The sequence below is a fragment of the Manis pentadactyla genome, chromosome 14, assembly GCF_030020395.1.
Source record: "Manis pentadactyla isolate mManPen7 chromosome 14, mManPen7.hap1, whole genome shotgun sequence".
Lineage (NCBI taxonomy): Eukaryota > Metazoa > Chordata > Mammalia > Pholidota > Manidae > Manis > Manis pentadactyla.
In genome coordinates this window covers 70,275,255-70,301,609 of record NC_080032.1, presented here as the reverse complement: position 1 = coordinate 70,301,609, position 26,355 = coordinate 70,275,255, and the positions used below count along the sequence as shown (strand labels likewise).

The following is a 26,355-nucleotide window of genomic DNA, read 5'->3' as shown; positions in this document are numbered from 1 at the left end:
AGTCTCAAGACCTGCTCTACCCTATCAAAACACTGAGCAAAGTCTTCCATGTTTTTGAGGACAAGTAAAGGCAGAATTAAAGGAATTTTGAGGATGGCTTTCAAAATAGTAGGCTGGATTTCACTGCTCTGGTCCTGCTGCACACTCCTATTTTAATATTGATTCCTTCTTTCTTTACACTCATCTTGTAACTTCTAAACGGTGTCACACTCCCTATCCCTGAGGCAAATTGATTCCCCAGGCAGAGGAGAAAAAAAAAATCACATAAATTATTTTCAAAATATTTTCACAACTATTCAAGTATTATTGGGTTTGATGGGTTTGGATGGAAAACAACTGTCTCTTTTTTCTTCCAAATGGCCAGGAATAAGTTTAGTGATTACATATTTAATGCTTTTTAACAGAATAAGTATATTAGATAGCACGTTTTATAGCCATCCTTAATAATACTCTGGATTATGGTTCCTTATAAAATTATTTTTATCACTTTATCATGAAGGTATGATGTACATATGCAACCATCCTAAAAGGAATGAATAATTTGGTCATTTTGTTGGTCTCAGTTGAAAGCAATCTTTTTGATTTCTCCTGTCAAAGACCTATAGTTGTGGATCAAATCACATTAAATTGACAAGTTGTTTTAGTCTAGTTCATTATTCATGATGCAAAGTAGTATAGTATAGTGTGCCTACTCTGGGGTCAGATTAAATAGTTCCAGATCCTAGCTCCCACACTAACTAGCTGTGAGTTTTGGGCACATTACTTATCCTCTCTAAGCCTCAATTTCCTCATCTATAAAACAGAAATGTTAATAATAGTACCCATCTCCTGGTTTGATGGGAGGATTAAATGACATCATGTACTAAATACCTGGCACATGTTAAATATTAGCTGTTGTTGTTGGTATTGACTAAGAGATGATACATATATCACCATCCTGCTGGCTGTCAGAATTTTTTTCAAAAACATATCCAACTTTCCTGATAAATGAATTTCCTGAAAGTGGCAAGTGTTAGATTTATGAAAGTTGAGTTTCTCTGAGTTTTATACAAAAACACTAGAATTACCCTGACTCTTCTCTTGAAATGAAAGAAGTAAAATACATCTTATCTGTGATTGTTTGAGTCATGTAGGAGTTTAGCTTCTTGAAATTACAGTCCAGCTCCCCTTTGCTACGAGTTTGCATTCCTGCACATTGAAAGTCAGCATTTCTCCCCCAAAAAATAAATATTCAGAATTGCCATGATGAGGATTCTGAGTTAGAAACAATCAGTTATATGTCAGGCTAATGAGACAAATGTATAGCTAGCTTAACTCCCTAATTTGGGGTAGTCTAAATGCTACCCAAGGGATTAATGTTACTAATCAAATTTATTTTTAAGATAATTTAGGAACTCGCATTCAAAAATATTTATCTTTTCTCCCATAAAATTGTAAAGCATTTGCAAATTGTTCCTAGGGTCAGCAATCCCCTGTGGTTCTAAAGTATCTCCCAATTGAGCCTGTTGGACTTCAGTGAGCGGCACTGTAAAAGTCAGAAGCCCAGGGAGAGAGGCATGTTTCCCCTGCTCCTCCCTCTACTCTGTGATGGCGCTCCACGGTCATTTTATGAAGCTGGTGTTTTCATTCAGTTGCACCTAAATAGATTTTTTTAAGGAAAAAAAAAAAAAGCAGTGGAGAATGGAGGAAGTTACCATCACAGTGTCCATACTAATTCCTAGAATCTTTTCAAGATTTAGGGTGGCAACAATTCACTAAGGAAAGGGCCATTAGGTAAATTTGGCTCTGAAAATGCTAATTGAAAGTCCTCCTCATCAATTCAGCCCTTTTCCCTTTTCCTTTCTTTAACTGTAGGGTCCCATGGTGACTGGTTCTGAAAGAAATCATCCCCTGCAGCAGTTACCTAGCACCATGGCAACAGGGACGTCAGCAAAGCAGGAGAGACCCTGCACAGAACACCTCCTACCCGGCTCCCTCCCAGCCTCTGTAATTCAGCACTGCCTTGAGGCCTAGGGGTGGAGATAAAGACATCTAAAAAAAATGCACACTCAAGAAATCCCACTTGTTTCTGTGGTTTTGCTCATGAACATAGATATATGGGCATAAAGTAAACTACGCTATGAGAATTTCCCTTCCCCCAAAGAACAAGGAGCATATTTAAAAGATGGGGATTGGTGATGCGTTGAAGACCGGGAGGTGAGCATGGGATGGTCTTTCGGTTTAATGATATGTAAAAATTATTTATAAGGTAACAGTAAGCTGATAGTAGGGAAAGTCAGAGCCCTAATATATGGTCTGATTTATATTTAGACAGAAGACTTGGGGAAAATATTTTTAAAATATTTTAATTTACCTGAAAGTGAAATAAACATTTGTTTTTGATGAGCACTAAGTGGGGGTGGGGGTGGGGGGTGACGTGTAAGATGTTCAGCTGTCCATGGTGCTGAACATTCGATCGTCTCAGATGTGCCCAAGGGTCTCCACAGGGAGGTTAGGGAACACCTTGCCATGTTAAGATACTGATGATAAGAAAGAAAGAGAGGCTCTGGAGAGAAAGCATCATTTCCCTCCCTACCAGGCAACTCCGAATGCCCAGGATAAAATGTTCCAATAAAAAATAAAACAAAAAAGAAAGTGGAGAGCGCTGTTGGTTTGGATGACTGACTCTTCCCCTTTTCATATGGAGATTTTTGGTCAGAGCCAATCAGGTCAGAGATTTCTGTTGCTTTGCTCCTGGAAGAAAAAGTGGGGGAAGGGAGAGAAGATGGCTACAGTCTCCCCCTGAGCCACATGATCTATTTCCCATGTGACACATTCCAGAGCCTTGGAAAGAAGGGAGGGGCACCAAAAGTGTGGGGCTGGGGGTGGTAAGATAGTTTAACTGTCAGCCCTGTACAGCGTCATCTTGTCTTCCTACCAGGAAGCAGGCTGGGAGCCAAGGGGAAGGCAGAGGACAGCTATGAGTGCGCTTCCACGCTTTCCTGGTGGTTTATGGCATTCTCCAAACTCCTATGCAAGGGCTATTCCTGATCAAGAAGACCCAAGGAGACCGTCTCTGAAATCAAGTCCAGATGAAGGTATGTACTAGGGATCGCTCGGGTATCAAGCCTGAAATTTGGCTCAGAGGACATAATACCTTCTTTTTTTTTTCCAGGCAATTTGAAGATTTTTGTCCTGGCTTAGATGCTGGTTAGGGGCTTCTGATTTGTTACAGGTCCAGAAAAAATACCTAGGTAGTTCTATAAAATGAGTAATTCACCAGAGTAAGTGCCTGTTGAAGAAAAATTAGATGGAGATTGTGCATAGTGATAGTTAATAAAATAAAGCACTGATAGGTAAAAAGGATATTTTTTTTTCTTTGAGGCCTGGAAAGATGAAAGAATAATATTACTGAAACCATCTAGATTTCCTTGTCACTGCAGTGAAACCCTGCTTATTCTGTGCCCATGTTCCCAGAGATTGCTGGCAGTGGCTTAGGGAGGCTCAATGGGCAGGCAGGCTGTTGCTTTGTGCTATGCAGTTTGTCTTCCTTCTCATGTTCCTGTTAACAGGAGTGCTTGTGATTGTTTCCAGCTCTGGTTTAGGACAGGAGATTGCCACTGCATTCCAAATCCTAGAGAATAGCTACCAACAAGGTCCCCCCGGAAGTTCTCAAAGGAATTTTCTAAAGTTACTGGCTAAAATAATCTGCCTTTCACTCAAACCTGGGTATCTTTGTCCATTTCTACCCCAGCACAAAGAGGGAAGCTAGCCAATTTAAATTCTATGTCATCTTTAACAAACGTTTATAAAGTTCTTGCTTTGTGCAAGATGTCATTCAAAGCACAAATAATCAGTCATTCAGCCCTTATAATAACCCTCTGACAGAGGTATTTTTCATACTCACATTTTTGAAATAAAGAAACTAAAACACAGAGAAGTTAGGGAACTTTCCCAAGTTCACACAGCTAGCAAATAGAAATAGCATTTGGACCCAAGAAACTTGACTTTACAGTCCATGATCTTAACCACTGAACTTCACTTCCTCCCTGTTCCTGTTATTTTAAATGATATCGACAGTTGATTTGGCTACAGAGTTTTGTTTAGCTGATGCTTCTAGAAGACTGAATCATCTTGCCTGACTAAGATGAATCCCAGTGAAGTCTATATTTAATCATGAATTATCCCAATAGTCGCATTCTGTACCCCCAAATAACTCAGTAAGTAATTGCCTGTTCTTCTTCCCCTTGTGCTATGTTGATATCTGGTAGTAAAACATTGTGTTGCTATGGTTACCAAATGATGACTAAAGGAAAAAAAGAAATCTAGAATTACATCACGGTTGATTTTTTTTTATTAAATCTAGAAACAGTCTTCCATACTCAGAACCTAGTAATAAGACCAGCCTAAGCATATTATCTTAAAAAGCACTTACCTGGTTTTGAAAAGTAATAAATTTAAAACTTTTAAATTATGAACATAAACAATGATATCAAAGTGACTACCTTTAAAATAATATACTTTAAAACAAGGGAATATATCTCTCTCTTTGAAAGCTATTTTAGGTTTTTAAGGGAAAAAGAGGCAGTTTTAAAAAAAATTCTAGAGATTTCTGAGATATAAAGATTCTCTCCCGTTGGTCTGTGGAGTTCCCCTTCTGGCTCTTGACAATAAAAGATAACTGCTTTCATTCTCACATGCTGTGGGAAAATTAAGAGAAGTTACTAGGTCAAAGATACAAAAAGGAAGAAAAGGGACTAAATGAGGTATTTCCCTCCAGTGTTTTATTGAAGAATACTTTGAAAAGTAATTGTGTCTCCCACAATACTGAACTTTAGTCCTTTGGATTAAACTTTTGATTCCTGCTGAAATCTACATTTCTCTGGGACAAGTAACACTTGTCCACTATTGTAGTCATCTGAAGTGAGCTTTTGAGAAAAGGGACCATATCCTTATATCTTTGTATTTAGCACCAGGTCTGGTTTATGGTAAGCTCTTAATACACATTTGCAAATGAAAACTGGGAAGAGTCAAGATTCTGACAGCATTCTGCTGGAGCCAGTCTGGGGTCGCATGCCCATTTTGCTTTGCATGTGTTTAAGGGAAGATCATGAGGTGGTAAATGTAAAGCAGGAGAGAACTTGGCAACAGTCAGAATTCTGCCTGAAATTTTATGTACACTAATCAAACTGACCCTGGATCGATAGCAAACTTGAGTTGAAGAAGTATACATAAATTCTTTCCTGGGGATTACCAGTCCTGACAGTTTATTTATATTTAGAATGAAGTTCTGTCAACACTTTTATTGTCATCCAGATGAGGACCCCCCTAACAGCCTCATTTTCCTCTGATGTTTTGCTTGGCACCATCTCCCACTGTTGAAATAGTTCATCTTGGGTTGAGAGGGGTTGTCTTGAGAAGGTTAATTCCCTGCCCTTCTAATCAGTGTGGGTCCCAGTCCCCAGAACAAGAGCTCCAGGACTGTAGGACTGCTCCCTAGAGATCCCTGGGGTCTTCAGTGTCCGAATGGGCTGGAGCCAGACCGCCTTTCCCAGGTGGTGGCAGTTAGGACGCAAGTGCAAAAGATTGCTTAGTGCATCTTGAAAGTTTGCTTAGGATTTGACTTCAAACAAGCAGGCTAACTAGCCTTGAAATAGTCACCCCTCCTGATAATATATATAAATACGTCCTGTTATATTGTGTTTCCATCTAATCAAGTCATTCTGGAGAGGAGAGGGGGTTTGTGATGAGGTGAGGGCCCTGGACTCCCTGCTCTCATCCTCCTCACCTCCAGTGTCACCTGCTGAGTGAGCAAAAGAAACAGCCCTGCGTGCGGGAAGCTCCGTTCACTGGGCCTAGTGCTGCACCGCCCACCACACGGATGCGGGCTTCCTGGAGCAGGAGGCTTGGATCTGGAAGCTTCCCTGCGCTGCCTACTCCTCCTGCGCAAATCTAAAAGGGGACGATCCACTCAGCCAGCTGAACAGGAGAAGATGGAACAGAGGGAGAAAGTGGGGAGGCTTCCCTTTGAGGAGAGGCCTTGCCAAGTATGCTTTCAGCTTAGAGGCTAGACGGGAACAAGGGAATAAGAAGGGGGACAGTGAGCGTGGGCCAAGGCCCTGAGGAAGTGACACCTGGGTACTGCCTCTCAGTCCCGGTAACTCGCCCACTGCTTGCAAACCCTGTCAAATCAGTCGGGCCCTGCCAGCCCAATCAGCAAATCCTTTTCTAGGATACCTATGTAGCGAGGGGAAGGAATGGAGAGAAGGACCACAGTGTGGGTGCAATTCCTCCTTCATGAACCAAGGCAAAAAGTGGGATGATACGGCAGGCAGCCTCTCCAAGAGAACAGTTTGAAAAGCAAAGTGGGTTTCCACCATGGATTTATTTCCCTGTTCGTAGAGTCATTTTCCCTGGGCTAAACTTTAAAGCGGTCATCTGGAGCCTCTCATTCAGCAGACTTTCCTAGGTACTGGATGTCTGCCTTGTTTAATCCTGATAGAAACTCTGAGGTATGCATTTTTAGCACCAATTTCTCATCAGAAAACTGAAGCACAGAGACACCTAATTTGCCTGAAGTCACACACGGCAAACAGGGCCAGGATAGGAATTCAGTCTTTCTAAATCTGCTCTTTCTGTCACAAGTAAAATTCTTTCCTCTGCATCCTTGGGTCTCTTGACTTGCTGTTCAGTGTATATAATCAAAAGCAGGACCCAGGTTTCTTAGTCCCCAGTCCAACGTTTGAGGTGAAGTAGAAAGCACTATACTCTAAGCTTTCAGGGGATTTAATATTCTGGATGCTGGTGGTGGGGTAGGGGAAAGCAATAAAATAGCTGATTCGAATTTAGTCTTTACACTCAATTATATAAGAAATGCTATATTGAATTAGTTCCTATTGCTGCTGTAACAAATCACAAATTTAGTGGCTTAAGGTTTCAGTCATTTGTTATGTCACAGTTCTGCAGGTCCAAAGTCGAGGCAGGTTAGGCTGATTTCTCTGATTTGAGTCTCACAAGGCTGAAATCAAGGTGTTGGCAGGACTATGTTCCCTTTCAAAGGCTCTGGGGGTGATTTCCCTTCCAAGTTCATTTTGCTGCTTGGCTAAATCCAGTGCCTTGCAGTTGTAGGACTAAGGTCACAACTTCTTGATGACTGTCAGCTGGGGGTCACCCATTACTCCTAGACGCCCCTCCCTGGTTCTCGCATTTGGGCCCCAGCATCTCAGAGCCAGCAACGGCATGTTAATTCCTTCTCAAGGCTGGGCTCTCTCTCTGACTTCTGCTGCATTTCTCTGCTACCAACCAGAGAAAGCTCTCTGTTTTTACTTCCCAGGTAAAGCTCCATGACCTTAATTACACATGCAGAGTCCCTTGTGCTCTATATAACGTGACATATTCACAGGTTCTAGGGATTAGCGGGTGGACATTCTTGAGGGGGCCATTCTGCCTAATATACACATTATTTCCTTTAAATAATGGCCAGGCTCCATCTTACTAGGCCAATGGGAAAGTCAGTGACAAACATTATTGAAACTGTCTTTCTTTTCCTCTTTCTAGATCCTGGGATTCTTATGCACAGCAAAATATATGAGGAGGTTCCTCTAGCCTTAGATCCCTTCTGATGATAGCAGATATTACTGTGGTCTGAGCTGATGTGTCTTCCTGTCACTAACTCCTTAAAGGCTGGTGGAACTGCTGCTTTGGGACCACCGCTGGGGCAGTGGACTCCCTTCCCAGCCAGGAACTCTGTGCTTGGACCAGCCTCGCAGCTGCCCTCCTCCATTACCACCTGTCACTTACCTGAGCACAGTGAGGAAGGGAGGCAAGGGTCCCAGACCTACCTTTTTTTACAAAAAATTATTCACACACCATAAAATTCACTTATTTAAACTGTGCAGTTCAGTGATTTTTGTTACATATACAGATCTGTTCGACCATCAGCATAATCCAAATTCAGAACAGTCTCATCATCCCAGAAAGCTCCCTTGTGCCCAGCCAGGCCACCTTCTGCATGGCTTCAGGAGACACGGCCACATTCCTGGGTCAGAGGTCCTTGTTTCTCCTTCCTTCCATCTGTGGAAATCCCCTCAGAACTCAGCTTCCAGAAACCCAAAGCCAAGAAAACAGGTTTGTCTCAGGCCCAGAGATACAACTCTCCTCTAAGACTTGGCAGCACTTAGGCATGGTTCGTTCTCCGAAGGGGATAGGAAAGGAGTCCCAGCAAGGAGCACAGGGCACACCAGCAGCTCAGGAATTACCCTGCCTGCGGACAGTGCTGCAGCGCCTTCCAGGTACAGTTACCAGCGGGCAGCCTGGCTCCTTGGAGCAGGGACCTGCAGGTGGCTGAGTCAGACCTGCTCCCCTGCCCCTGCTTCCTGCCTCCTCTAAGCAGAAGCAAAGGTATTCTTTGCTCCCAGCTCAAATGACCCAGTGAGGACAGATGTGGGGTGGGATGTGAGAATAGGGAACCCCATCCATGGCCTAAGAGTGAAAGGAAGTTCCCAAAGGCGCTTTGTCCTCCAGGCCCCACTTAGCCCTATTCTCTCTACCCTGCCCTCTATATAGGTTCTTTTGACTGTAAAGAATGCTGAGCTGCCTTAAGGACAACAGCCTATCACAAGGCCATCCTGAGGCCAGGCCTCAAGGAACCTAAAACGTTCTGGATCTGGAAGGCGGCTGGGGAGCCAAGGTGCTTGGTGACCAGATTTTCTTGTCATGTCACCTGTGCAGCGGGAGCCCTGGACAATCTACTGTCGATGACCCTGCTCTTCTCTCTCTGTGCCTCTACCGCTCCCGCTGTTTCCCCGACCACCTAGCCCAAGAGGGGGTCCCCGTACCATGCTCTCATAACAGCTTGCTGTCTTCTGCCGTAGAACTCATTACAACTCACCATCTTCACTTGTGCTTATTTATTATTCTTCACTTCACCCCTCCCCAACTAATCAGACTGTGATCTCCATGAAGGTAGGGACACAGTTTTGTCTGCCCCCATATATCCAGTTCTTAGCTCGGTACATTCTGGCACACGGTCTGATCTTAAAGTATACTTACAGAATGATAAATGAATCCGTGACAATGTGCACAAGAATTGAAAAGACATTTCTTCAAACTTACATATTCGAGTGCCAACTGGGTATCTCTTCTTGAATCTCTAAGAGGACTTTAACTCATCCAAAGTAGAATTTTTGATTTCCAGCTCCCCAGCCTTTGCCCCCACCCCATCTCAGACCCTTAAGCCTAGGAGCCGTCCCCATTGCCTAAACCCCATCACGCATCAGCAAATCTTATTGGCTCTGTCTTCAAAATATTTTCAGTATCCATCTACTTTTCTCCACCTACACTGCTACTACCCTGGTATAAGCCACCATCATTACTTACCTACGTTATTGTAATAGCTTCTAAACTGGTTTCCCCACTTCTACTCTTAGCCACCTACACAGCAAACTAAAGTTATATTTTTAAAACATAAATCAGGTCATACTCATATCACTCCTTTGCTGAAAACCTGCAATGGCTTTCACTGCAATAAGAAAAACATCTGTGCCCTACAATGCCATATGTGATCTGACCCCTGTCTACCTTTCTGATTATATCAGTTACCAGTTTCTTCTACTTTCATGTGCTCTAGCCTCATAACAAGCTCACTCCTGCCTCAGGGTCTTTGCATTCACTGTTCCTTCGCCTAGAATGCAATTCTAATTTTCACTTGCCTGGCTTCCCATCACTGGGGCTTCAGCTCTAGCGCCAAAGAACTTCAAAGAATCCTTCTCTGACCACCCCATCTGAAGTAAGACCCTGTATCAGGCAAGATGCTTTTAGAGGCAAGTAACAGAAAGCTCAAAGACTCTTAAGCCATAAAGGAACTTACTGATTATTCAATAAGTAGTCGAGAGGTGGGTGTTTTAGCAGCACTATGATTTCGGGGCCCTGGGTAGTATCTTTGTGAGTCTCAGGATTTCCTTTTGACCTCATAAGATACCACCCAGTGCCCTGAAATTGTGTGCTGCTAAAAGTTTCATGTGACAGTTTACAAAGGCAAGAAGTAAGGGGCAGCCAGGCCCCTGAAAGAACATGTCCCACATGCCCCTTTCCTCTTACCAAGAAAGAAACATTTCCCAAGAGCTTCCAATGCCCTGCCAGAAGCCTTTCTCTCATCTAGTGGCCAGAAGCAGATGATGCTGGTGACCACCCAGCTGCAGGGGATGGTGGGAAGCACTTATCTTGCCTTTCCAGCCTTTTGAGAGAGGAAGGCAGGGAGGAGTTGGGAACGGCTACTGGGTAACCATCTGCCATTCCACTTCCCACTGATTCTTGGTTCTTCATTCTGCTTAATTTTTCTCCAAAGCACTAATAATTTCTTTATTATTTATGTATTTGTTTGGCCGTTTATTACTTGTTTCCTCTACCAGAGGGAAGCACCATAAAAGCAGGGACCTTCCCAGGGAAGGCAGTATAGCACAGAGAAGACAAGTAGTGACTCTGTAGCATCTTACTACCCTGACGGACAGTGACTGCAATGGAGTGTGTTGGGTGGGACTTGATAATATGGTTGAATGTTGCAACCACAATGTTGCTCATGTGAAGCCTTTTTAAAGATTGTATATGAATGATACCTTAATAAAAAAAAAATACCAAAAAAAAAAAAAAAAAGCAGGGACCTTGTCTGTCTAGTTAACTTCTGTGTCTCTAGCAATTAACACAATCCTGGCTCATGCTAAGCGATAAAAAATATGGATGAATGTATGATTGAAGGCTATTTTGAGTGTCCACCATATCAAAATAGTCATTTCTTAGGGTAAAGTTTCTTGGTATTTATTTCTCATTTTCCTTCTTGTTTTATCTGACCTTACAGATTCTGGGTGAACAGTAGAGAGACAGGGAAGTCCGGTATTATTAAACCTGGAGCTGCATCCCTTCTGTACAGAACTTGGCTAAGTGGCAGCTGGAATGTGTCCGTTATACATCCCCAAAGAGGTGCCAATATGACCTACCTTTGTTTCCTGCAACATAGTTTGCGAATAATTTGGGGACGACTGCAGCTCGTGGTCAACATAAACCTTCACGTGTGGTAACACTCAGGCTCCTCGGTTATGTGCCTTTGAGAAGGATTTTTACTCCCGTGCTAGCCTTCCCTGCCCAGGACTGTCAAGTAGGTGAGGTTTATCTGCTTCCCGGTCAGCCCTTCACCTACCCCAGCCCTTAAGGGCTCCCCGCCTTCACTCTCTCAGATGCTGGCTGTCCTCATGACTTTTGTTTTTGGCATCTCTTCTGTTGTCTTTTTCACTAAGATCATAGGTCTCTGAGACAGAAGGAATCTCAGAGACCACTACTGAACTGGTAATATGTACAAGTATTTACTCTTTAAGAAGCATTTACATTTTATTTTTTTTTATAAGTATCATTGATATACACTCTTATGAAGGTTTCACATGAGTAACATTGTGGTTACTAGATTCACCCATATTATCAAGTCTCCCCGACACACCCCATTGCAGTCACTGTCCATCAGCGTAGTAAGAGGACACTTACATTTTAATAGGGACCTTGGCTTTTTAAGAATGATGTTCTAATGGTGAGAGAAGTCGGGGGCATAGAAGTCTTCCTAGTTTCTGGACGTCACACCAAGGATACTGTTTATTTCTGGTATTTTAGAACTCATGTGAAGGACAAAGAAAGGTAAAGGTGACAGAGAAGTAATAGTTCCTTAAATACCTAGAATTTCTCACCAGAAACATGATTGTCTATTATGGGTTATTTTGTGAAGTTAGAAGAGGCTGAAAATCCCTTTCTGTTCAAAAAGTCATGCCCCCCTTGAAAACATAACCAATAGGCAAACATAAAGAAGGTGCCCAGCCTCATCTCAAGCAACTGCTTGATCCCAGTTGGGAAACAGACTGAAAGGCACAGAGCTGGAAATATTATGGAGGAAAATTTTTATATATTATGTAGTAGGAGGAAAGGGAAAAGGGTATTAGGGGAAATTCCACACTTACAAGGATATGAGGGGTCTCAGATGATGAAGAATAAACTCTGTTTTCATTGGAAGTGTGAGGTTCCTTTGCAATTACTCAGAATTACCTAATGGAAATAATTTAAGCAGAATGAATTCTATATGCTTTTGAGAAAGACATATTCAATCCTGTTAATATTACATATTTGGGCTTAAGGTATTAAAAAAAGCTTTATCTGGCTAGTATGTCACTAGAAAATCATCCCCAACTTGGAGAAAAGTTGTGTTTGTTTATTTATTTGGACGTCAGTGGTTTTCCCCTTAAAAACAATGTTATGGACAATGATTAGGTACTCAGGCCCCTTCACAAGAGCCGTTTACCCTTAACAAAGCTAAACTTTGTAACTGATGTATTGTCTGTCATTATAGTATGTGTGATGTGGTCACTAAAATGTGCTTGTCATATAGCTTATAAGACTTTTATGGGATGACAGTAGCAAAATTGCTAATTTTTTAAGCTTGTGTTATATGCCAGACACTGAGTCATCTGTTTTTTAGAACTATATAAGGATAACACTTAGTATTTCCTCATACCAGGCAGATTGACTTGTATTAGCTCACTTAATTCCTGTGCATATATTATCTCAGTTTATCTTCATAATAATCAAATGAGATAGGAACTAATTCTCCTCATTTGACACATAAGAAAACTGGAGCTCAAGAGGGTTAGATAATTGTCCTGGGTGTCACATGACTAGTTAGTGACAGAGGCGGGATTCACGCTTCAGCTGACTTTAAAGCCTGCATATATAACCACTTTGCCATATTCCTGTATTGGAAGATGAAAAGTAGATGTTTTTCAGCAGAAGATTATGTTATAGATATGTTTGTCAGATTTAGCTAATACAAATACAGGATAAAGTTAAGTATTGCATGGGATATCACATGGGACATACTTATACTAAAAACTTATTTGTTATGTATCTGAAATTCACACAACCAGGTGTCCTGCATTTCAGGCGGCAACCCTCTCTGGGTGGTACATTAGGAGAACGTGGCTTACCCTGGCTAGTTTTTCTGTCCCCATTCCCAGCCCAGTCATGCTGATGGCTTCCTGGGCCTTATGAAGTTAGTTCTACAAAGAACTTAGCTCAGTGTGCACCCTAGAGGCATAGCTCAGGGCTGGAAAGCAAGATAGCCACTCAGGAAGCTTCTGGAGAGGCTCTGTGGCCTCCTTTGCCATTTGTAAGTTTAGGGTTGTGTAAGTTCAGGACTTCAGGACAGGTTGCCCCATAAACCCTACCCCGCTGGAAGTGGTGAGCTGGTAAATGGTTAACAACAGGCTCTGCAGGAGAAAAAAAAATACAATTTGTTGTGTTTTTCAATTTCCATGGTGTGAACATTCCTACCATGGTTGATTCATGATACCAGCAAGACACCACTGAACCTGGAGTTGGGAAGAAGTGTGCACAACTGCCTCTGGGGAGCTCATAAAAGCCAGTCCCAGCCCACCACTGTTCTGGGCATTTCTTATTTTCATATATAGGCATATCAAGCCTACATAACCAGGAAAGGTTTAACAGAAAAATATCTGCTTCCTTGGTTTTTTCTGAATTAGAACGATTAAAATTTAAAAGAGACAATTTCCTACGTGGGATGATACCGCTGATCAAACTTTTTCCTCATGAGATCTGGAGTCTCAAGTTCTGCTCTCACTCTGCATTGAAGGGCAACAGCTAACGATCTGTCACAGTGAATTTCCTCTCGTATTCTTTATTCTGGAGAAAGGCTGTATTTCCAGACCAACACATCTACTGCACTTTTGCTGCTAAGCTTGCATGCAGTATATGGTGGGAGTGATTTTTTTTCCCCCAAATGTTCCCTATGCCACATATTTCTGAACTAGCATATTGAACAGATGTATCTGTGGGTAGGCAAGAGGCTGTGGGGGGATAATTTTATTTATTTATTATTTTATTTATTTTTTATTTTTTTGTAGATAATTATTTTTTATTGAAGGGTAGTTGACACACAGTATTACATTAGTTTCAGGTGTACAACACAGTGATTCAACATTTATATACATGATAATTCTAGCTACCAGCTATCACCATACAAAGTTGTTACAATATTTTGACTATATTCCATATGCTATACATTACATCCCGGTTACTTATTTATTTTACAATTGGAAGTGTGTACTTTTTTTTTTTGAGAGGGCATCTCTCATATTTATTGATCAAATGGTTGTTAACAACAATAAAATTCTGTATAGGGGAGTCAATGCTCAATGCACGATCATTAATCCACCCCAAGCCTAATTTTCATCAGTCTCCAATCTTCCGAAGCATAACGAACAAGTTCTTACATGGAGAACAAATTCTTACATAATGAATAAGTTACATGGTGAACAGTACAAGGGCAGTCATCACAGAAACTTTCAGTTTTGCTCATGCATTATGAACTCTAAACAGTCAGTTCAAATATGAATATTCGTTTGATTTTTATACTTGATTTATATGTGGATACCACATTTCTCTCATTATTATTATTTTTAATAAAATGCTGAAGTGGTAGGTCGATACAAGATAAAGGTAGAAAACATAGTTTAGTGTTGTAAGAGAGCAAATGTAGATGATCAGGTGTGTGCCTGTAGACTATGTGTTAATCCAAGCTAGACAAGGGCAATAAAACATCCACATATGCAGAAGATTTCTCTCAGAACGGGGGGGTGAGGTTCTAAGCCTCACCTCCGTTGATCCCCAATTTCTCACCTGATGGCCCCCCTGCGACTGTGCCTGTCTTAGGTTGTTCCTCCCTTGAGGAATCTTACCCATCTCTGGCTAACCAGTCATCTTCCGGGGCCATACAGGGAAATGTAAAGTTGGTAAGTGAGAGAGAAGCCTTATTGTTTGAAAAGGTTAGCTTTTTACTTCTTTGCATATTTATGCCCTGTGGCTTCTATGCCCAGCATTTGTCTTGAGGTATCTTTACCACTTGGAAGAATTATGATACTCGGTAAATTTGATATGAGGCACGAATTCTATTTAAGGGTTGTAATTAGGAAGGAAGAAGAAAAGCTATAGAAGTAGCAGGCGGAAGAAAACATGGGAAGGGGGATAATTTTATATTCCTATGTTTGGTTGAGGAGTCAAGAAAGACCTATCCACAAACAGCCAGTTTGTCTCTCTGAATGCAGACCTTGCCCTCTGTGGCTTGCTGGGCATGAAGCCGCATTGGTGGCTAAGAGCATAGGCTTTGGCGTGAGGTGGTGGTGGGGTGACCGCTTTCCAACTGTATGAACCTGGGGGAGAACTTTAGCTCTTTTCATGTGTAAACCAGGGCTAATGATATTACCTACCTGAAGGGCGAACCATATGAAATACCTCAACCCACAGTAAGTGCACGGTGAGTATCAACCCTTGCTGGTATAAAGATTGTAGCTACTGTCATTATAATGGATCTGGCTGCTCACTCGCAAACAGCCTTCTGTATCTGCCTATGTCCAGAAGATACTCCCCATTCTACAGAAAATGTTTCAATTTATTTTTCAACCAGATCACTTAAAATTCAACATGGTAAGAATTCTAGTTTGACATGAAATTTTTGAGCAACTGTCAGAAATAAAAATAGTCTTCCTATATTGTGAGACTGTCTATGAACCTTTATAATTGCAAGAAGGAAAAGTAATTAGTTGTTAGGGCTTTTTGAGACTAGAAGAAACCTAACCAGCGATTGATGTGGGTAGCCAGGAATAGCCCCCCGCAGAGCGGTGAGGCAAACAGCGTGTCATCTGGGCCCCTCTGCTCCTCTTTGTGGTCATTTCATTAGTTTCTAATCATTCATATATTCATCCAGCCTTCAAAGTGTGATTTTCAAACAGGTAAAATCATAACCCCTGCAAATACAGGAAGAACATATGTCAAAGATGTATTAACTTATTACTGAAGGAACCAGTGAGATACTAAGGCTGGTCCCAAGAGCATTTGAATAAATAGGTATTTATAGGGCTTTTGTTGTTTGTTCTTTTTAAAGAATATAAGCATAAGGTGCTAGGTAAACACAAACAGGTTAATGTACTATAGGGCAATAAATAAGTCCATAACCACTGGGGTTATTTTTTTCTGCCACAGGGAAATATGCATGTTAACATGTAACTTCATGATGTCTAGACTCTAGTCATGTATTAAATAGCAAAATCAAGCACATTTAGATACTCCCAGAGAATTAAATAATTCTTGGGGAAGCCCATTTAACAATGTCCTCATGCGATATTAAAAAGATATGCTATACTCTCTTTGTCTTATTGTCAAGTATGGGATAATTGTTATTAACAGATCTATCCATGTATTTATTCAACAAACATACACATTCCCCAGGGACGCAGAAATACAGACACAGTCTCCTTCAGGAACTCATAACCTAACAGGGAGACAAACATTCAAAATAATTATAATATAAAGTGATAGGCATATTCCCCCGGCCCCCACCATTACAGAGGTCCACCCAGTCCCTAGCTCTGTACCATGTCAACCCACTCCCATTTTCTCCACCTCTATGTTAAAACATATCTCTTAGAGTCCAGTAGGTGAATGTTCCTTTCTTAAATAATGTATCAGTAGAAATGTATTTTAATAAGGGACTTTAGTACTCAGCCCAATAGTGTGTCATATGTAAGTCTGAGAACTGGTAGGGAGAGAGACATTGAGCTGGAAAGAGGTGAAGAAATCTTTCCTGTCACTGCTAAAATTACAGCATATGGATGACCCAGACATAATTAAACAACCCTTGTATTTCAGACACACTTCCTTAAAGATGTATTTTTTTCCAAATTAATAGAGCAGAGGAGACCTTTCTAAATTTTTACTTTGGAGCCCTAGAATTTAGCTATGTCAGACTATTTTTTCTGGGAGGGGGGGTGAAGGAGTCCATGTGAGGACACCTGAGGTACCTTCACTGTCCCTTAAATGAGAGTTCTGTTTCATGTAGCAGTTGACCTGGTGACTTCAACTTCACCTGCCCTGTTCTTATCAGGAGTCGTGTTTTCCCCCATCTCCATGGTTACCACTGTTTCAGCTTCCTGAGAATACAGTGATTTCCTATCTCTGTGTTCAATTCTAGTGGAACAATTCAGTAATATATAACTTAATAAGCTGTTACTAATCGAGTGCAAAAAACTTTCAGAGAAAGCATAGATAAAGAAGAACACCCTCCTCCCAGGAGCCCAAAGTTTAGTGGGAGAAGACAGAGACATGGAATGGACATAATTCTGAAGCAGCAATTCTTTTTTTTTTTTTTTTAATAATATTAAATGAAACTTTATTTGAAAAATACTCTTAAGATCATAATGCTATGTTTACTTGGATAAGGGAATTGTCGTATCAGTTAAATAACAGTAGCTAAACCTAAAAGAGAGAAATCAAAATTAGCTTAAAGATAGAAACACCTGCAGAGCTCTGCCATGGCTGTGGGTGGTCAGGACCCGGCTGCCGTGAGCTGATCACACCTGCAGGTCACTCCTGCCCCCTGGGCCCTCACAGTGACACCTTCCTCCTTCCTGGGGGGGCCTGAGGATTCAGGGGATCCTAGGACAGCTTGTGGCCTCCGTGGGCTGCAGGTGGAGCAACAGGAGAAGGGCCACTTGGGAAAGGCTGCAGGTGGGCCTGGGTGTTGGGCAGCATTTGTCTGATGCGGTCGCCTTCTCTTAGCTTCAGGAGGTCTCTCTCAGTCTGCACGGCTGCCTCCCAGCTTTTCTGAGCCCTTTTCTCATGCAAGAGCAACTCCCTTTGGTAGAAGGACCTGGTTCTCTCCAGTTCTTTGCCCATGTCTTCAACTATCTTCTTGCGTAGCTGGAGAATCTGAAACTTGGAGTACCGGTTTCTGCACCAGTTGATCAGTTTCTTCTCAATTTCTGCACACCTCTTTTCCTCCTTAGTGATTTGGCTCTCAAGTTGCCTGGCACGTTCTTGGTGTAGTTCAAGCGGACTCTGGAGCTTCAGCTGAAGTAGTTGACTTACCAGCTGTAGGATTTCACACCTCAGAGATGATTCCTCTGCCTGAAGGGAGGCTGTTTGTTTTCTCAGCTTTTCATTCACTTGCTTTCTTTCCCTCAATGATCTGGCTCTCTCAGGACTCTGAGGGGACACAGGGGAGTCAGCAGCGTGCACGTCAGCCCTCAGTGCCACTTCTGACCTGGGGATCAGCTGTTTGCAGTTTCCCGCTTCCCGCTTTTGCTTGACTGCCAGGCTCCCACCACCCAGGAGATGTCTCGGGGGTGCAAGTGCAAGATGGCGTGGAGCAGGGTCTCAGCCACTGACAGCAGGCGGCTGACTCCCTCTTTCAGGTCCTGCTCTGCACGTGCGTTCGACCCCAACAGTCCTTCCTTCCCCTCCTCCTTTTCCTTCAGCTTCTGTCTGCATCCTGTGATGTCCTGGGCAAGGACTTCTGCCCTTTCTGGAAAAGCAGTGCATTTTCTTCCCAAATTGTTCTCCATCCTTCTGTGATGCCCAGAGAGTAGGTTTCTCATCAGTGGCCTCGGGAAGTGTAGGAGGCTGGCTGCCCCATGCCTTTGCCAGAAGGCTCAGAGTGTCCTGAAGGGACAGCCTCAGGTGTGTGGTCACCACTGCCAAGCTCAGGCTTTGTAGGGTGGGAGGACTGGCCTCCCCCACAGGTGGCCTGCCGGTGTCATCGGCTGGAGTCGTTCATTCCACAGTGTCAGCACGGTTTCCAGGTACTTCTTGGTGGGCAGACAGCTTCTGTCCTGAGCCTCGGTACTTTGTGAATTCCATCCCCTCCTTACCATGAAAAGCATCTTCACAAAACCTGCCAGGTTCCCCCAGGGGACTCCACAGAGCATCTGCACACAACCTGCGAGGATGCCCCAGGGGACTCCAAGAAGTCCTGATAGGTATCCCCAGCTCTCAGCGATCACCTGGAGGGCCCCCCACAGGCGCTCCAGGATCAGCTCACACATGAGTCCGGCGGCAGGCAGCGGGCCCTCCATGGCTGCGGGGGCTCCACAGCTCTGCCTCTGAGTGCCAGTGTCTGTGGGCAGAGGGGACCGCTCAGAACCCTGCAGAGTTCCGTCGCTAAGGGCAACAGGTGCCCTAATAATAGGGCAGGTCAGTTAGGTGGGGAAGGGGAGGCCAGCCAGGTCCTAGAGCACTGCTCTCCCTACCTGGCCCTGCAGCCAACCTGGGTGACAGCACAGGGCCAGGCCAGGTCCCTTTCTGTGTGTGAGGGCCAGTCAGGGCAGAGGTGCTGGGCCACGTTCCAGCTGAGGCCCTGTCTCTTGATTGTACATTTTCTTCTGCCTCAGGGATTTCCACTGCTGTCCACCAGGGTCCTGGCATCTCCCTCGTCATGTTGGTCACTGTGGGTGTCACGTGAACATGTTCCCAGTCACTGTTTATGGAATCCTGGGAACACAAGTCCAGGCACACCACAGCCATGCTGTCTGCTGCTCAGCCCAGTGGTGGTCTGGGTTTCAGTGGCACATGTCCCCAGACTAAGCTGTGTGTGCCCACATGCTTCTCAGGGGTCCTTCAGGAAGGGGAGGTGGTCACCCAGAGACAGGCCCGACTGTGTAGCCTGCCTGTGGATGAGGGCTCCGGCCAGCCACGGGGGTGGTGACCCTGAGTCTCTGACTGGGGTTGTGAAGCAGCGATTTTTAATCTTGGCTGCACATTAGGATCACCTGGGGAACTTCGACACATCCCAATGCCCAGCCTGCACTCCAGACCAATTAAATTGAATTCCTGGGGGTAGGACCCAGGCATCAGTATCCTATAAAGCTCCCTGAGAGAATTCAATGTGTTGCTCAGCCAGGGAATCATTGCTCTAAAGCAGAACAAACTTGGAAAATTCTTCAGTAAAGGACTAACAGAGTGGTGTAGGAACAAGGCCACTACCTCACGCTGGATGTTAATACTCTTCCCCTGGATGCGGAAAATGTAGCCTCTCATTGTAACCATGTGAAAAATGTAGGTCTGTTTGATTGTAGAGCAGCTAGAAACTGTGTACTCTGGGAGTCAGGGTATGTAGGAAACTATGCCTCTGAAGGGCAAAGGCCCAGAAAAGATCAACCCAGAAAGATGGCCCCCCAGATTCATCCCACATCAGCTCTGTCCCCTTGGGAATTTGTTTTTACTCCCTTGTCTTCCTGAAGAAGTCCGCCTGTTCATTCTCCCCGTCCGCAGCTCAAACCTCAGCTCCCTCGTGAAGACTTTCCTCCCCCCATCCCAAGCAAAATCAGGTCCCTATTTTTCTCGCCCCTTACTCCCTGTCTGTTTTTAGCAGTTAATCATAATTATCCTAGAATTTAGTTATAGTATAGCAGATAGCTTATTTATACCTTGATCCTCTTTATGGGCCTTACTTACCTTTGCTGCCCTTGTACCTAGCATGTTGCTTTGCTTATTGAATGAATAATCTGGGCTGCAGCAGTTTTAGGTAGTCAGAAAAGGCATGCCAGCTTCAGGAGAGACCGAGGTTCAGGAACTCCGCAATATCATTGTCTCCTTTGTCCCATTTCTGAGCTTTGAGATTCTGTGCTTCCAAGGGGTGGGGCTGCAGAAATTGGTGTCCACACCCACTGATGTAGAGTAGCTGGAGGAAGTGATGGAGGAAGTCCTGGCAGCCCTTTGGCTGTGGGGAGACTGAATTTCATCTGCAGGGTTTTTCTATGAGAGGAGGAGAGAAACAAAGAAGTTCACAGGTTTAAAGTCTGTGTATTAACTTTGTACAGCGACAGACGGTAACTACACGTAGTCGTAGAGAGCATTTCATATACATGCATGGATCACTGTGTTGTACACCTGAAATTAATATAATATTATGTGTCAACTATGTTTGAATTAAATTGGTGAAATAGGTGGAGGGAGAAAATGTTAGAATGTTTGGTATGTCGATCTAGGTGATGGTTACATTAGTGTATACATATGTCAATATACATCCAACCGTGCACTAAGATTTCTGCATTTTCTTGTATGTACTTAAAAAAATGTTTTTTTCTTAATAAAGCATGTGTACTGACTATGGAAAAACTGCCTGTGCCACAGACTCCTATTTTATTTAGGCCACAGGCATCTCCAAGTAGTTTAGAACAGCTCTTTCTGCCTGGGAAAATTGTCTGTTTTATTTTTAAACTTTAAATATTTTTAAAAATTGTTGTTTTGGCTTTTTGTAGGTTTTTACTCATATGAAGGTGAAAAGATAACTGCAATTTTATAAGTACTAGGGTCATTGTAACTCCAGGGAGAGGAAGTCTTGGGGCAAAATACCTCTAAAACCGAAATCAGTCAGAGGGAATGTTTAAAACCCGTTTATTGCTTACAAACTGCTGTCCAGGGCCATCTTTTTCCTGCTTTGGCAGAAGCGAGAGCAAGACCTCCCTCTAACCTCTCAGGTTCAGATAAGCCCTCCGTCAACCAGGTAATTACCCATCGATATGGAGAGGAGCTACTATCTCCACCCCTGAGAAACACCTGTTGATATGCAGATGCACTAAAGCCAGGCGAGATATTCTGGAACTATTACAATTTTACCCACAGTCATGCAAAACAGAGTTTCTAAGGCAGTGCTAATTTAGTACTTACGTTCTGTTTTCAGACTGTGATTTCTGTTTTTTTTTATATGGGAAGTATGATTGCCCTTCAGCCATGCTTAACAGTCTTTCAGGAGTCAAAATGTCTTACATTTCTCTTTGAGAAATTGAGTAGGGCTGCCTCATGGACGAAGAAGCTTAAAGGTAACAAGTTCTAACAAAACAACATTTAGTACATTGTCCTGAGCTGCAGACCTGTTGAATGTGGTTCCTTAATGAGAACGATACGTGTTAACACTCTTCTCCCTAGCACAGATGAGTGCAAAAATCCTTCAAGGAAAAATGGGTCAATAAGAACAGTTCTTCCAGTAAGAACTGTTCTTTAATGCCACCTCCAAAACGTCAGAAATGTTTCTTTGTGAGGTGTTGCCAGGAGCCCACCAAGAGGGACTCGAGGCCCTGCTGGAATATGTTACTGGAATGCCCTCCCCTTGTGCCACAGACCAGATGGAATTGCTCTGGTTATTATGGATTCAATTGCTATGCTTTCTCCCGCTTAATAGATTTAGACCAAATTAAACTATTATAATCTGACTGCAGTCCAAGTCCCCTCAATTTTAATTGAATGGCCCACAATTATGCAATCTTTTTACCTTTTAAGAAGTGTAACTTTTTTCCCCTCACTGAATAGTACCAAAAAAGTTTTGAAAAAGGCTAAATTTCACAATATTCTTTTATATCTGAGGATCACAAGCTATTAAAAAGTTGCTGAGAAACAGTTATAGTTGGTTGTTTTGAAGTACATGAACAAACACCAGAAGGTTTCTAGTAACCTCGTTACATTCTTGAGAGGACATCCTGTATGTTCCTTAGGCAATGTGTTACTGTATGAAACAATAACAACAGAATAAAGTCAAAATGTGTCATTGATAGGTAGCAAGCTCTTGTTACATAAATCACATCATCTTTTGGAAAAAGCAAGCTATTTTCAGATGTGACTGAATTAGCTGCTAATTCTGGCTCATGTACAGTGTTATGGTTGTTCCATATGATGCCATGAGGCTTCTGATGTGGAAATTCTGCCGTAAGGACAGGGTCCTTCCCAGGAGCCAGCCCATTTGTATTCACAGATTCCCGATAGCTGTTTCCATGGCTGACATCTGTGGGTTTCCTTCTGCCCAAGGGATCCCCCCCTGCAGCCTCAGTGCACTGGTGTTAGGACAGTCAGGAACTTCGCACATACTTGCCCAGAATTCCAACAGCTCCCACAGAGTAGCGCCCTGACCGTGAGCCAGATGTGAGCTCCCTAACGCTCTGCGATCTCCCGGGAGGGAAGGGAACATGGATATGTTTAGGAGTGGGGCTTGGTATGAGTCCTACCACACTTTGAAGGTCAAGAGAGGGGGAGGCCAGAGAGAGCCTAAGCTGCAATCAACTAAAGCGGCTCCTAAAATGAAAGGAAAATGGGACCAGAGCTTTTGCTGGATAGAGCCCAGTTTCCCTGCCGAGGCTCAAGTCCTACTCATTAACAGATGACAACCAAGCTAAGGAGCAAATAAGACAGCCTTAGGGATCAGACTGTAACGCTATTGTAACAGGAGGCCTCGCTCTTCTTTTCTCACCCAGAACTAAGAGACAAACACTGAATATGGTTTTTGCTCACAGAATGGATAACAGCAAGCCGCCCTTGGTGACCCCTACACTTCTGGTGCCCCTTCAAAACCACAGCTGCGCTGGGACAGCGACCCTCCTGCCCAGCCATGACCTGATGGGTCTGTCCGAGGAGCGCGGCTGGAGGAGCAACAGCACAGACCTGCGGCACGGACCGAGGGCTGGGGAAGTGGCCACCGCCAGCATTTTCTTTGGGACCCTGTGGTTGTTTTCTCTCCTGGGCAATTCCCTGGTTTGTCTGGTCATCCACAGGAGTAGGAGGACTCAGTCCACCACCAACTACTTTGTGGTCTCCATGGCGTGTGCTGATCTTCTCATCAGCGTGGCCAGCATACCTTTTGTCCTGCTTCAGTTCTCCACCGGGAGGTGGACACTTGGCAATGCCATGTGCAAGGTCGTGCGGTATTTCCAGTATCTCACCCCAGGCGTCCAGATCTATGTCCTGCTCTCCATCTGCATGGACCGGTTCTACACCATTGTCTATCCTCTGAGCTTCAAGGTGTCCCGGGAAAAGGCTAAGAAGATGATTGCAGCCGCATGGGGCTTGGAGGCGGCCTTTGTGACCCCCGTGTTCTTTTTCTATGGCTCCACCTGGGATAATCGTTGTAACCATTTCCTCCCTCCCTCTTGGGAAGGGACTGCCTATACAGTCCTCCATTTCTTGGTGAGCTTCGTGATCCCATCCGTCCTCATAATCTTGTTTTACCAGAAGGTCATAAAGTACATTTGGAGAATAGGTACTGACGGCCGAACAGTGAGGAGGACGATGAACATTGTCCCAAGGACAAAAGTGAAAACTATCAAAATGTTCCTCATTTTAAATCTAGTGTTTCTGCTCTCCTGGCTGCCTTTCCATGTAGCTCAGCTGTGGCACCCCCATGAAAGAGACGATAAGAAAAGTTCCCTTGTTTTCACAGCCATCACATGGATAGCCTTTAGCTCTTCAGCCTCTAAACCTACTCTGTATTCAATTTATAATGCTAATTTCAGGCGAGGAATGAAGGAGACGTTTTGCATGTCCTCAATGAAATGTTACCGAAGCAATGCCTATGCTATCACCACTAGTTCCAGAATGGCCAAAAAAAACTATGTTGGCATTTCAGAAATCCCTCCCACGGCCAAAACTATCACCAACGACTCAATCTATGATTCGTTTGACAGAGAAGCCAAGGAAAAAAAGCTTGCTTGGCCCATTAATTCAAATGCACCAAATACTTTTGTCTAATTTCTCAGAATTCTTTTAATTGCTGTTATGCACCCGAGATTAAAAAGCTTTAACTATCAAAACAGAAGCTATTTATATATTTTTTCAATCAACTTGATGAGGGAAATGTGTTATTTTGGTCAAACGCATCCACTTACTGTTTCTACTTTTTGCTGTTTTTACTTTAGCTGCTTTTTGTTTTGGGGACACATTCACCTTGAACTGTAGTCAAGTCCTTTTACTGTATTAGTTACATGCATTAAAAAAGAGAATGCTCTCCTACTTTTTACTTACTATTAGATCCAAAAAGCATAAACTATATATAGCAGTCTTTGATTAATGATTTAACCTAGTTTTATTCTGTTTCTTTTTTCCCTCCTTACTGAAATTTTATAACTCTGGGCTTCTGTTCCAGATGAAACCTATGTCACACTTTTCAGAGGCTTGTATTTCTCAACTAGGCAATATTTAGGATGTGTGAATATTGTAGATGTTTTTACATTCCCTTCTTCCAAGTAATCGCTGTCCAGATCTATGGAAAGCACTCCATCTATTGGAATATACCAGAAATGCTGAGCAGTCTTCTATGATGGAATTTTAATCAGAATTCTTAAGGGGAAGAAAAGCTGTCGAGTTGCTTAATTCCCCCACCCACATGCCTCTTTTGCCCTCTATTTCTCTCATTTTTATTAACCTAAGCAGCTGATCATGCCTTGCAAATTCGAAGTCAGCATGATTTTTTCCCACATCTGTGACACATCCAGGCCATGGCGAGGATGTTCAGTTCCATTCTTGGAGTTAAACTCAAGCAAATGAGTAGGTGCCCCTACTAAGGCAAGCCCAGAAAATGCCAAAGGGAGAAATGACAGGTGGTATTTCTCCGTGCTCTGCAATTCAGGCAGAGACCTTTGGGTGCCTGGCCCTGCCCGTGTGCACTAAGGAAGCAAGGACAAGGACCACCTTCTAGGAACTCCCAGGAGGCCGTTTCTCCAGCCAGTGTCTCCTCTCCTCATCTCTCTCCAGAATACATCATCACACCCTCACCAAGCTCATGTTCCTCTTTGCCTGTGGTAATGTGAGATTTACTTCTCTGGTTGCACGTCTCCATTATTTCAAATCTAGGACCAGCACATTTAATAAATGTCCTTATTTAAACAATAAAGGGCTTACAGACAAGACTGGTGTGCATTTTCACACCCTGCTTAACAGGAGCTGCAAATGATTCTAGTTGCTCAGTGATTTTACTTGCATTATCTCATTTTAACCTTTTGAGAATTCTGTGATGTACTACTATCATCCCTATTTTATCAATGAAGAAACTGGAGCTCAAAGTTGTGTGACGTGCCCCAGTTGGAGTGTGATGAAGCTGGTGTCTACACTCAGGTCCTCTAACTGCAGGTCTGATGCTCGTTCCTGGGCCCTACAGATGTTTCTTCCAGAGAACACAAGAGTGGCCAAACCCATCCAGGCCTCAGTGGCCGTCCTGGCTGCTGGCTTGGTGGAAGTCTAGTCTAAGAGAATCTGGTCATTCTTAAAAGGAGACTCTAGATGAAATTCAATGAGCTGGTCCTCAGCTTTTCCTTGGCTATGGATAGGTTCTTGGACTTGTGGTGCTGAATGAGGTGTAGAAAGAAGCCTGGACATTCCCACCTCAAAAACACAGGGGAACAAGATTGGGTTCAATATTTGGGGCATGGAGCATCAACAGTAAAACATTTCTTCTACAAAACATCTGCAAAGCTGATGTGTTTAAGTAGAGGTGCTTCCTTCAAAAATTTCAAAAGATGAAAAGAGTATCTCATGTTTTCTCCCCTTTCTTTCTCCTTCTCATGCTCTTACTTATCCTGGCAGCAAATGGCACTCCAAAATGACAAAATGAGCCAGATGTTTATCTCACTTGGCCCTTGAATTTTATGGTTCAGACTTTTTCAAAAACTGAAAAGACCCCTGCAGTAGCTTTGATTTTTACCTTTTTAAATGGAATATTATTTTTTAAAACTAGACTGT

General features: G+C 43.2%; 1 protein-coding gene across 2 annotated transcripts; it reads left to right on the top strand.

Moving 5' to 3' along the window:
• The first annotated feature begins 2,772 nt into the window (after window positions 1-2,772).
• Window positions 2,773-24,421, top strand: GPR19 (G protein-coupled receptor 19). Of its 2 annotated transcripts, none has more exons than XM_036909543.2 (2): window positions 2,773-3,077; window positions 23,139-24,421. In XM_036909543.2, exon 2 carries the CDS (start codon window positions 23,140-23,142, stop codon window positions 24,367-24,369), a length of 1,230 nt encoding a protein of 409 aa, XP_036765438.2. In that variant the 5' UTR covers window positions 2,773-3,077; window position 23,139; the 3' UTR covers window positions 24,370-24,421. The 2 variants fall into 2 exon arrangements, with proteins under 2 accessions (XP_036765438.2, XP_036765429.2); XM_036909534.2 differs by having other exon boundaries at window positions 23,100-24,421.
• The last annotated feature ends 1,934 nt before the right edge of the window (window positions 24,422-26,355 follow it).

Excerpts from the sequence above, each read along its gene's own strand:
- GPR19 (XM_036909534.2), top strand. The coding sequence starts at position 23,122 with ATGGTTTTTGCTCACAGAATGGATAACAGCAAGCCGCCCTTGGTGACC.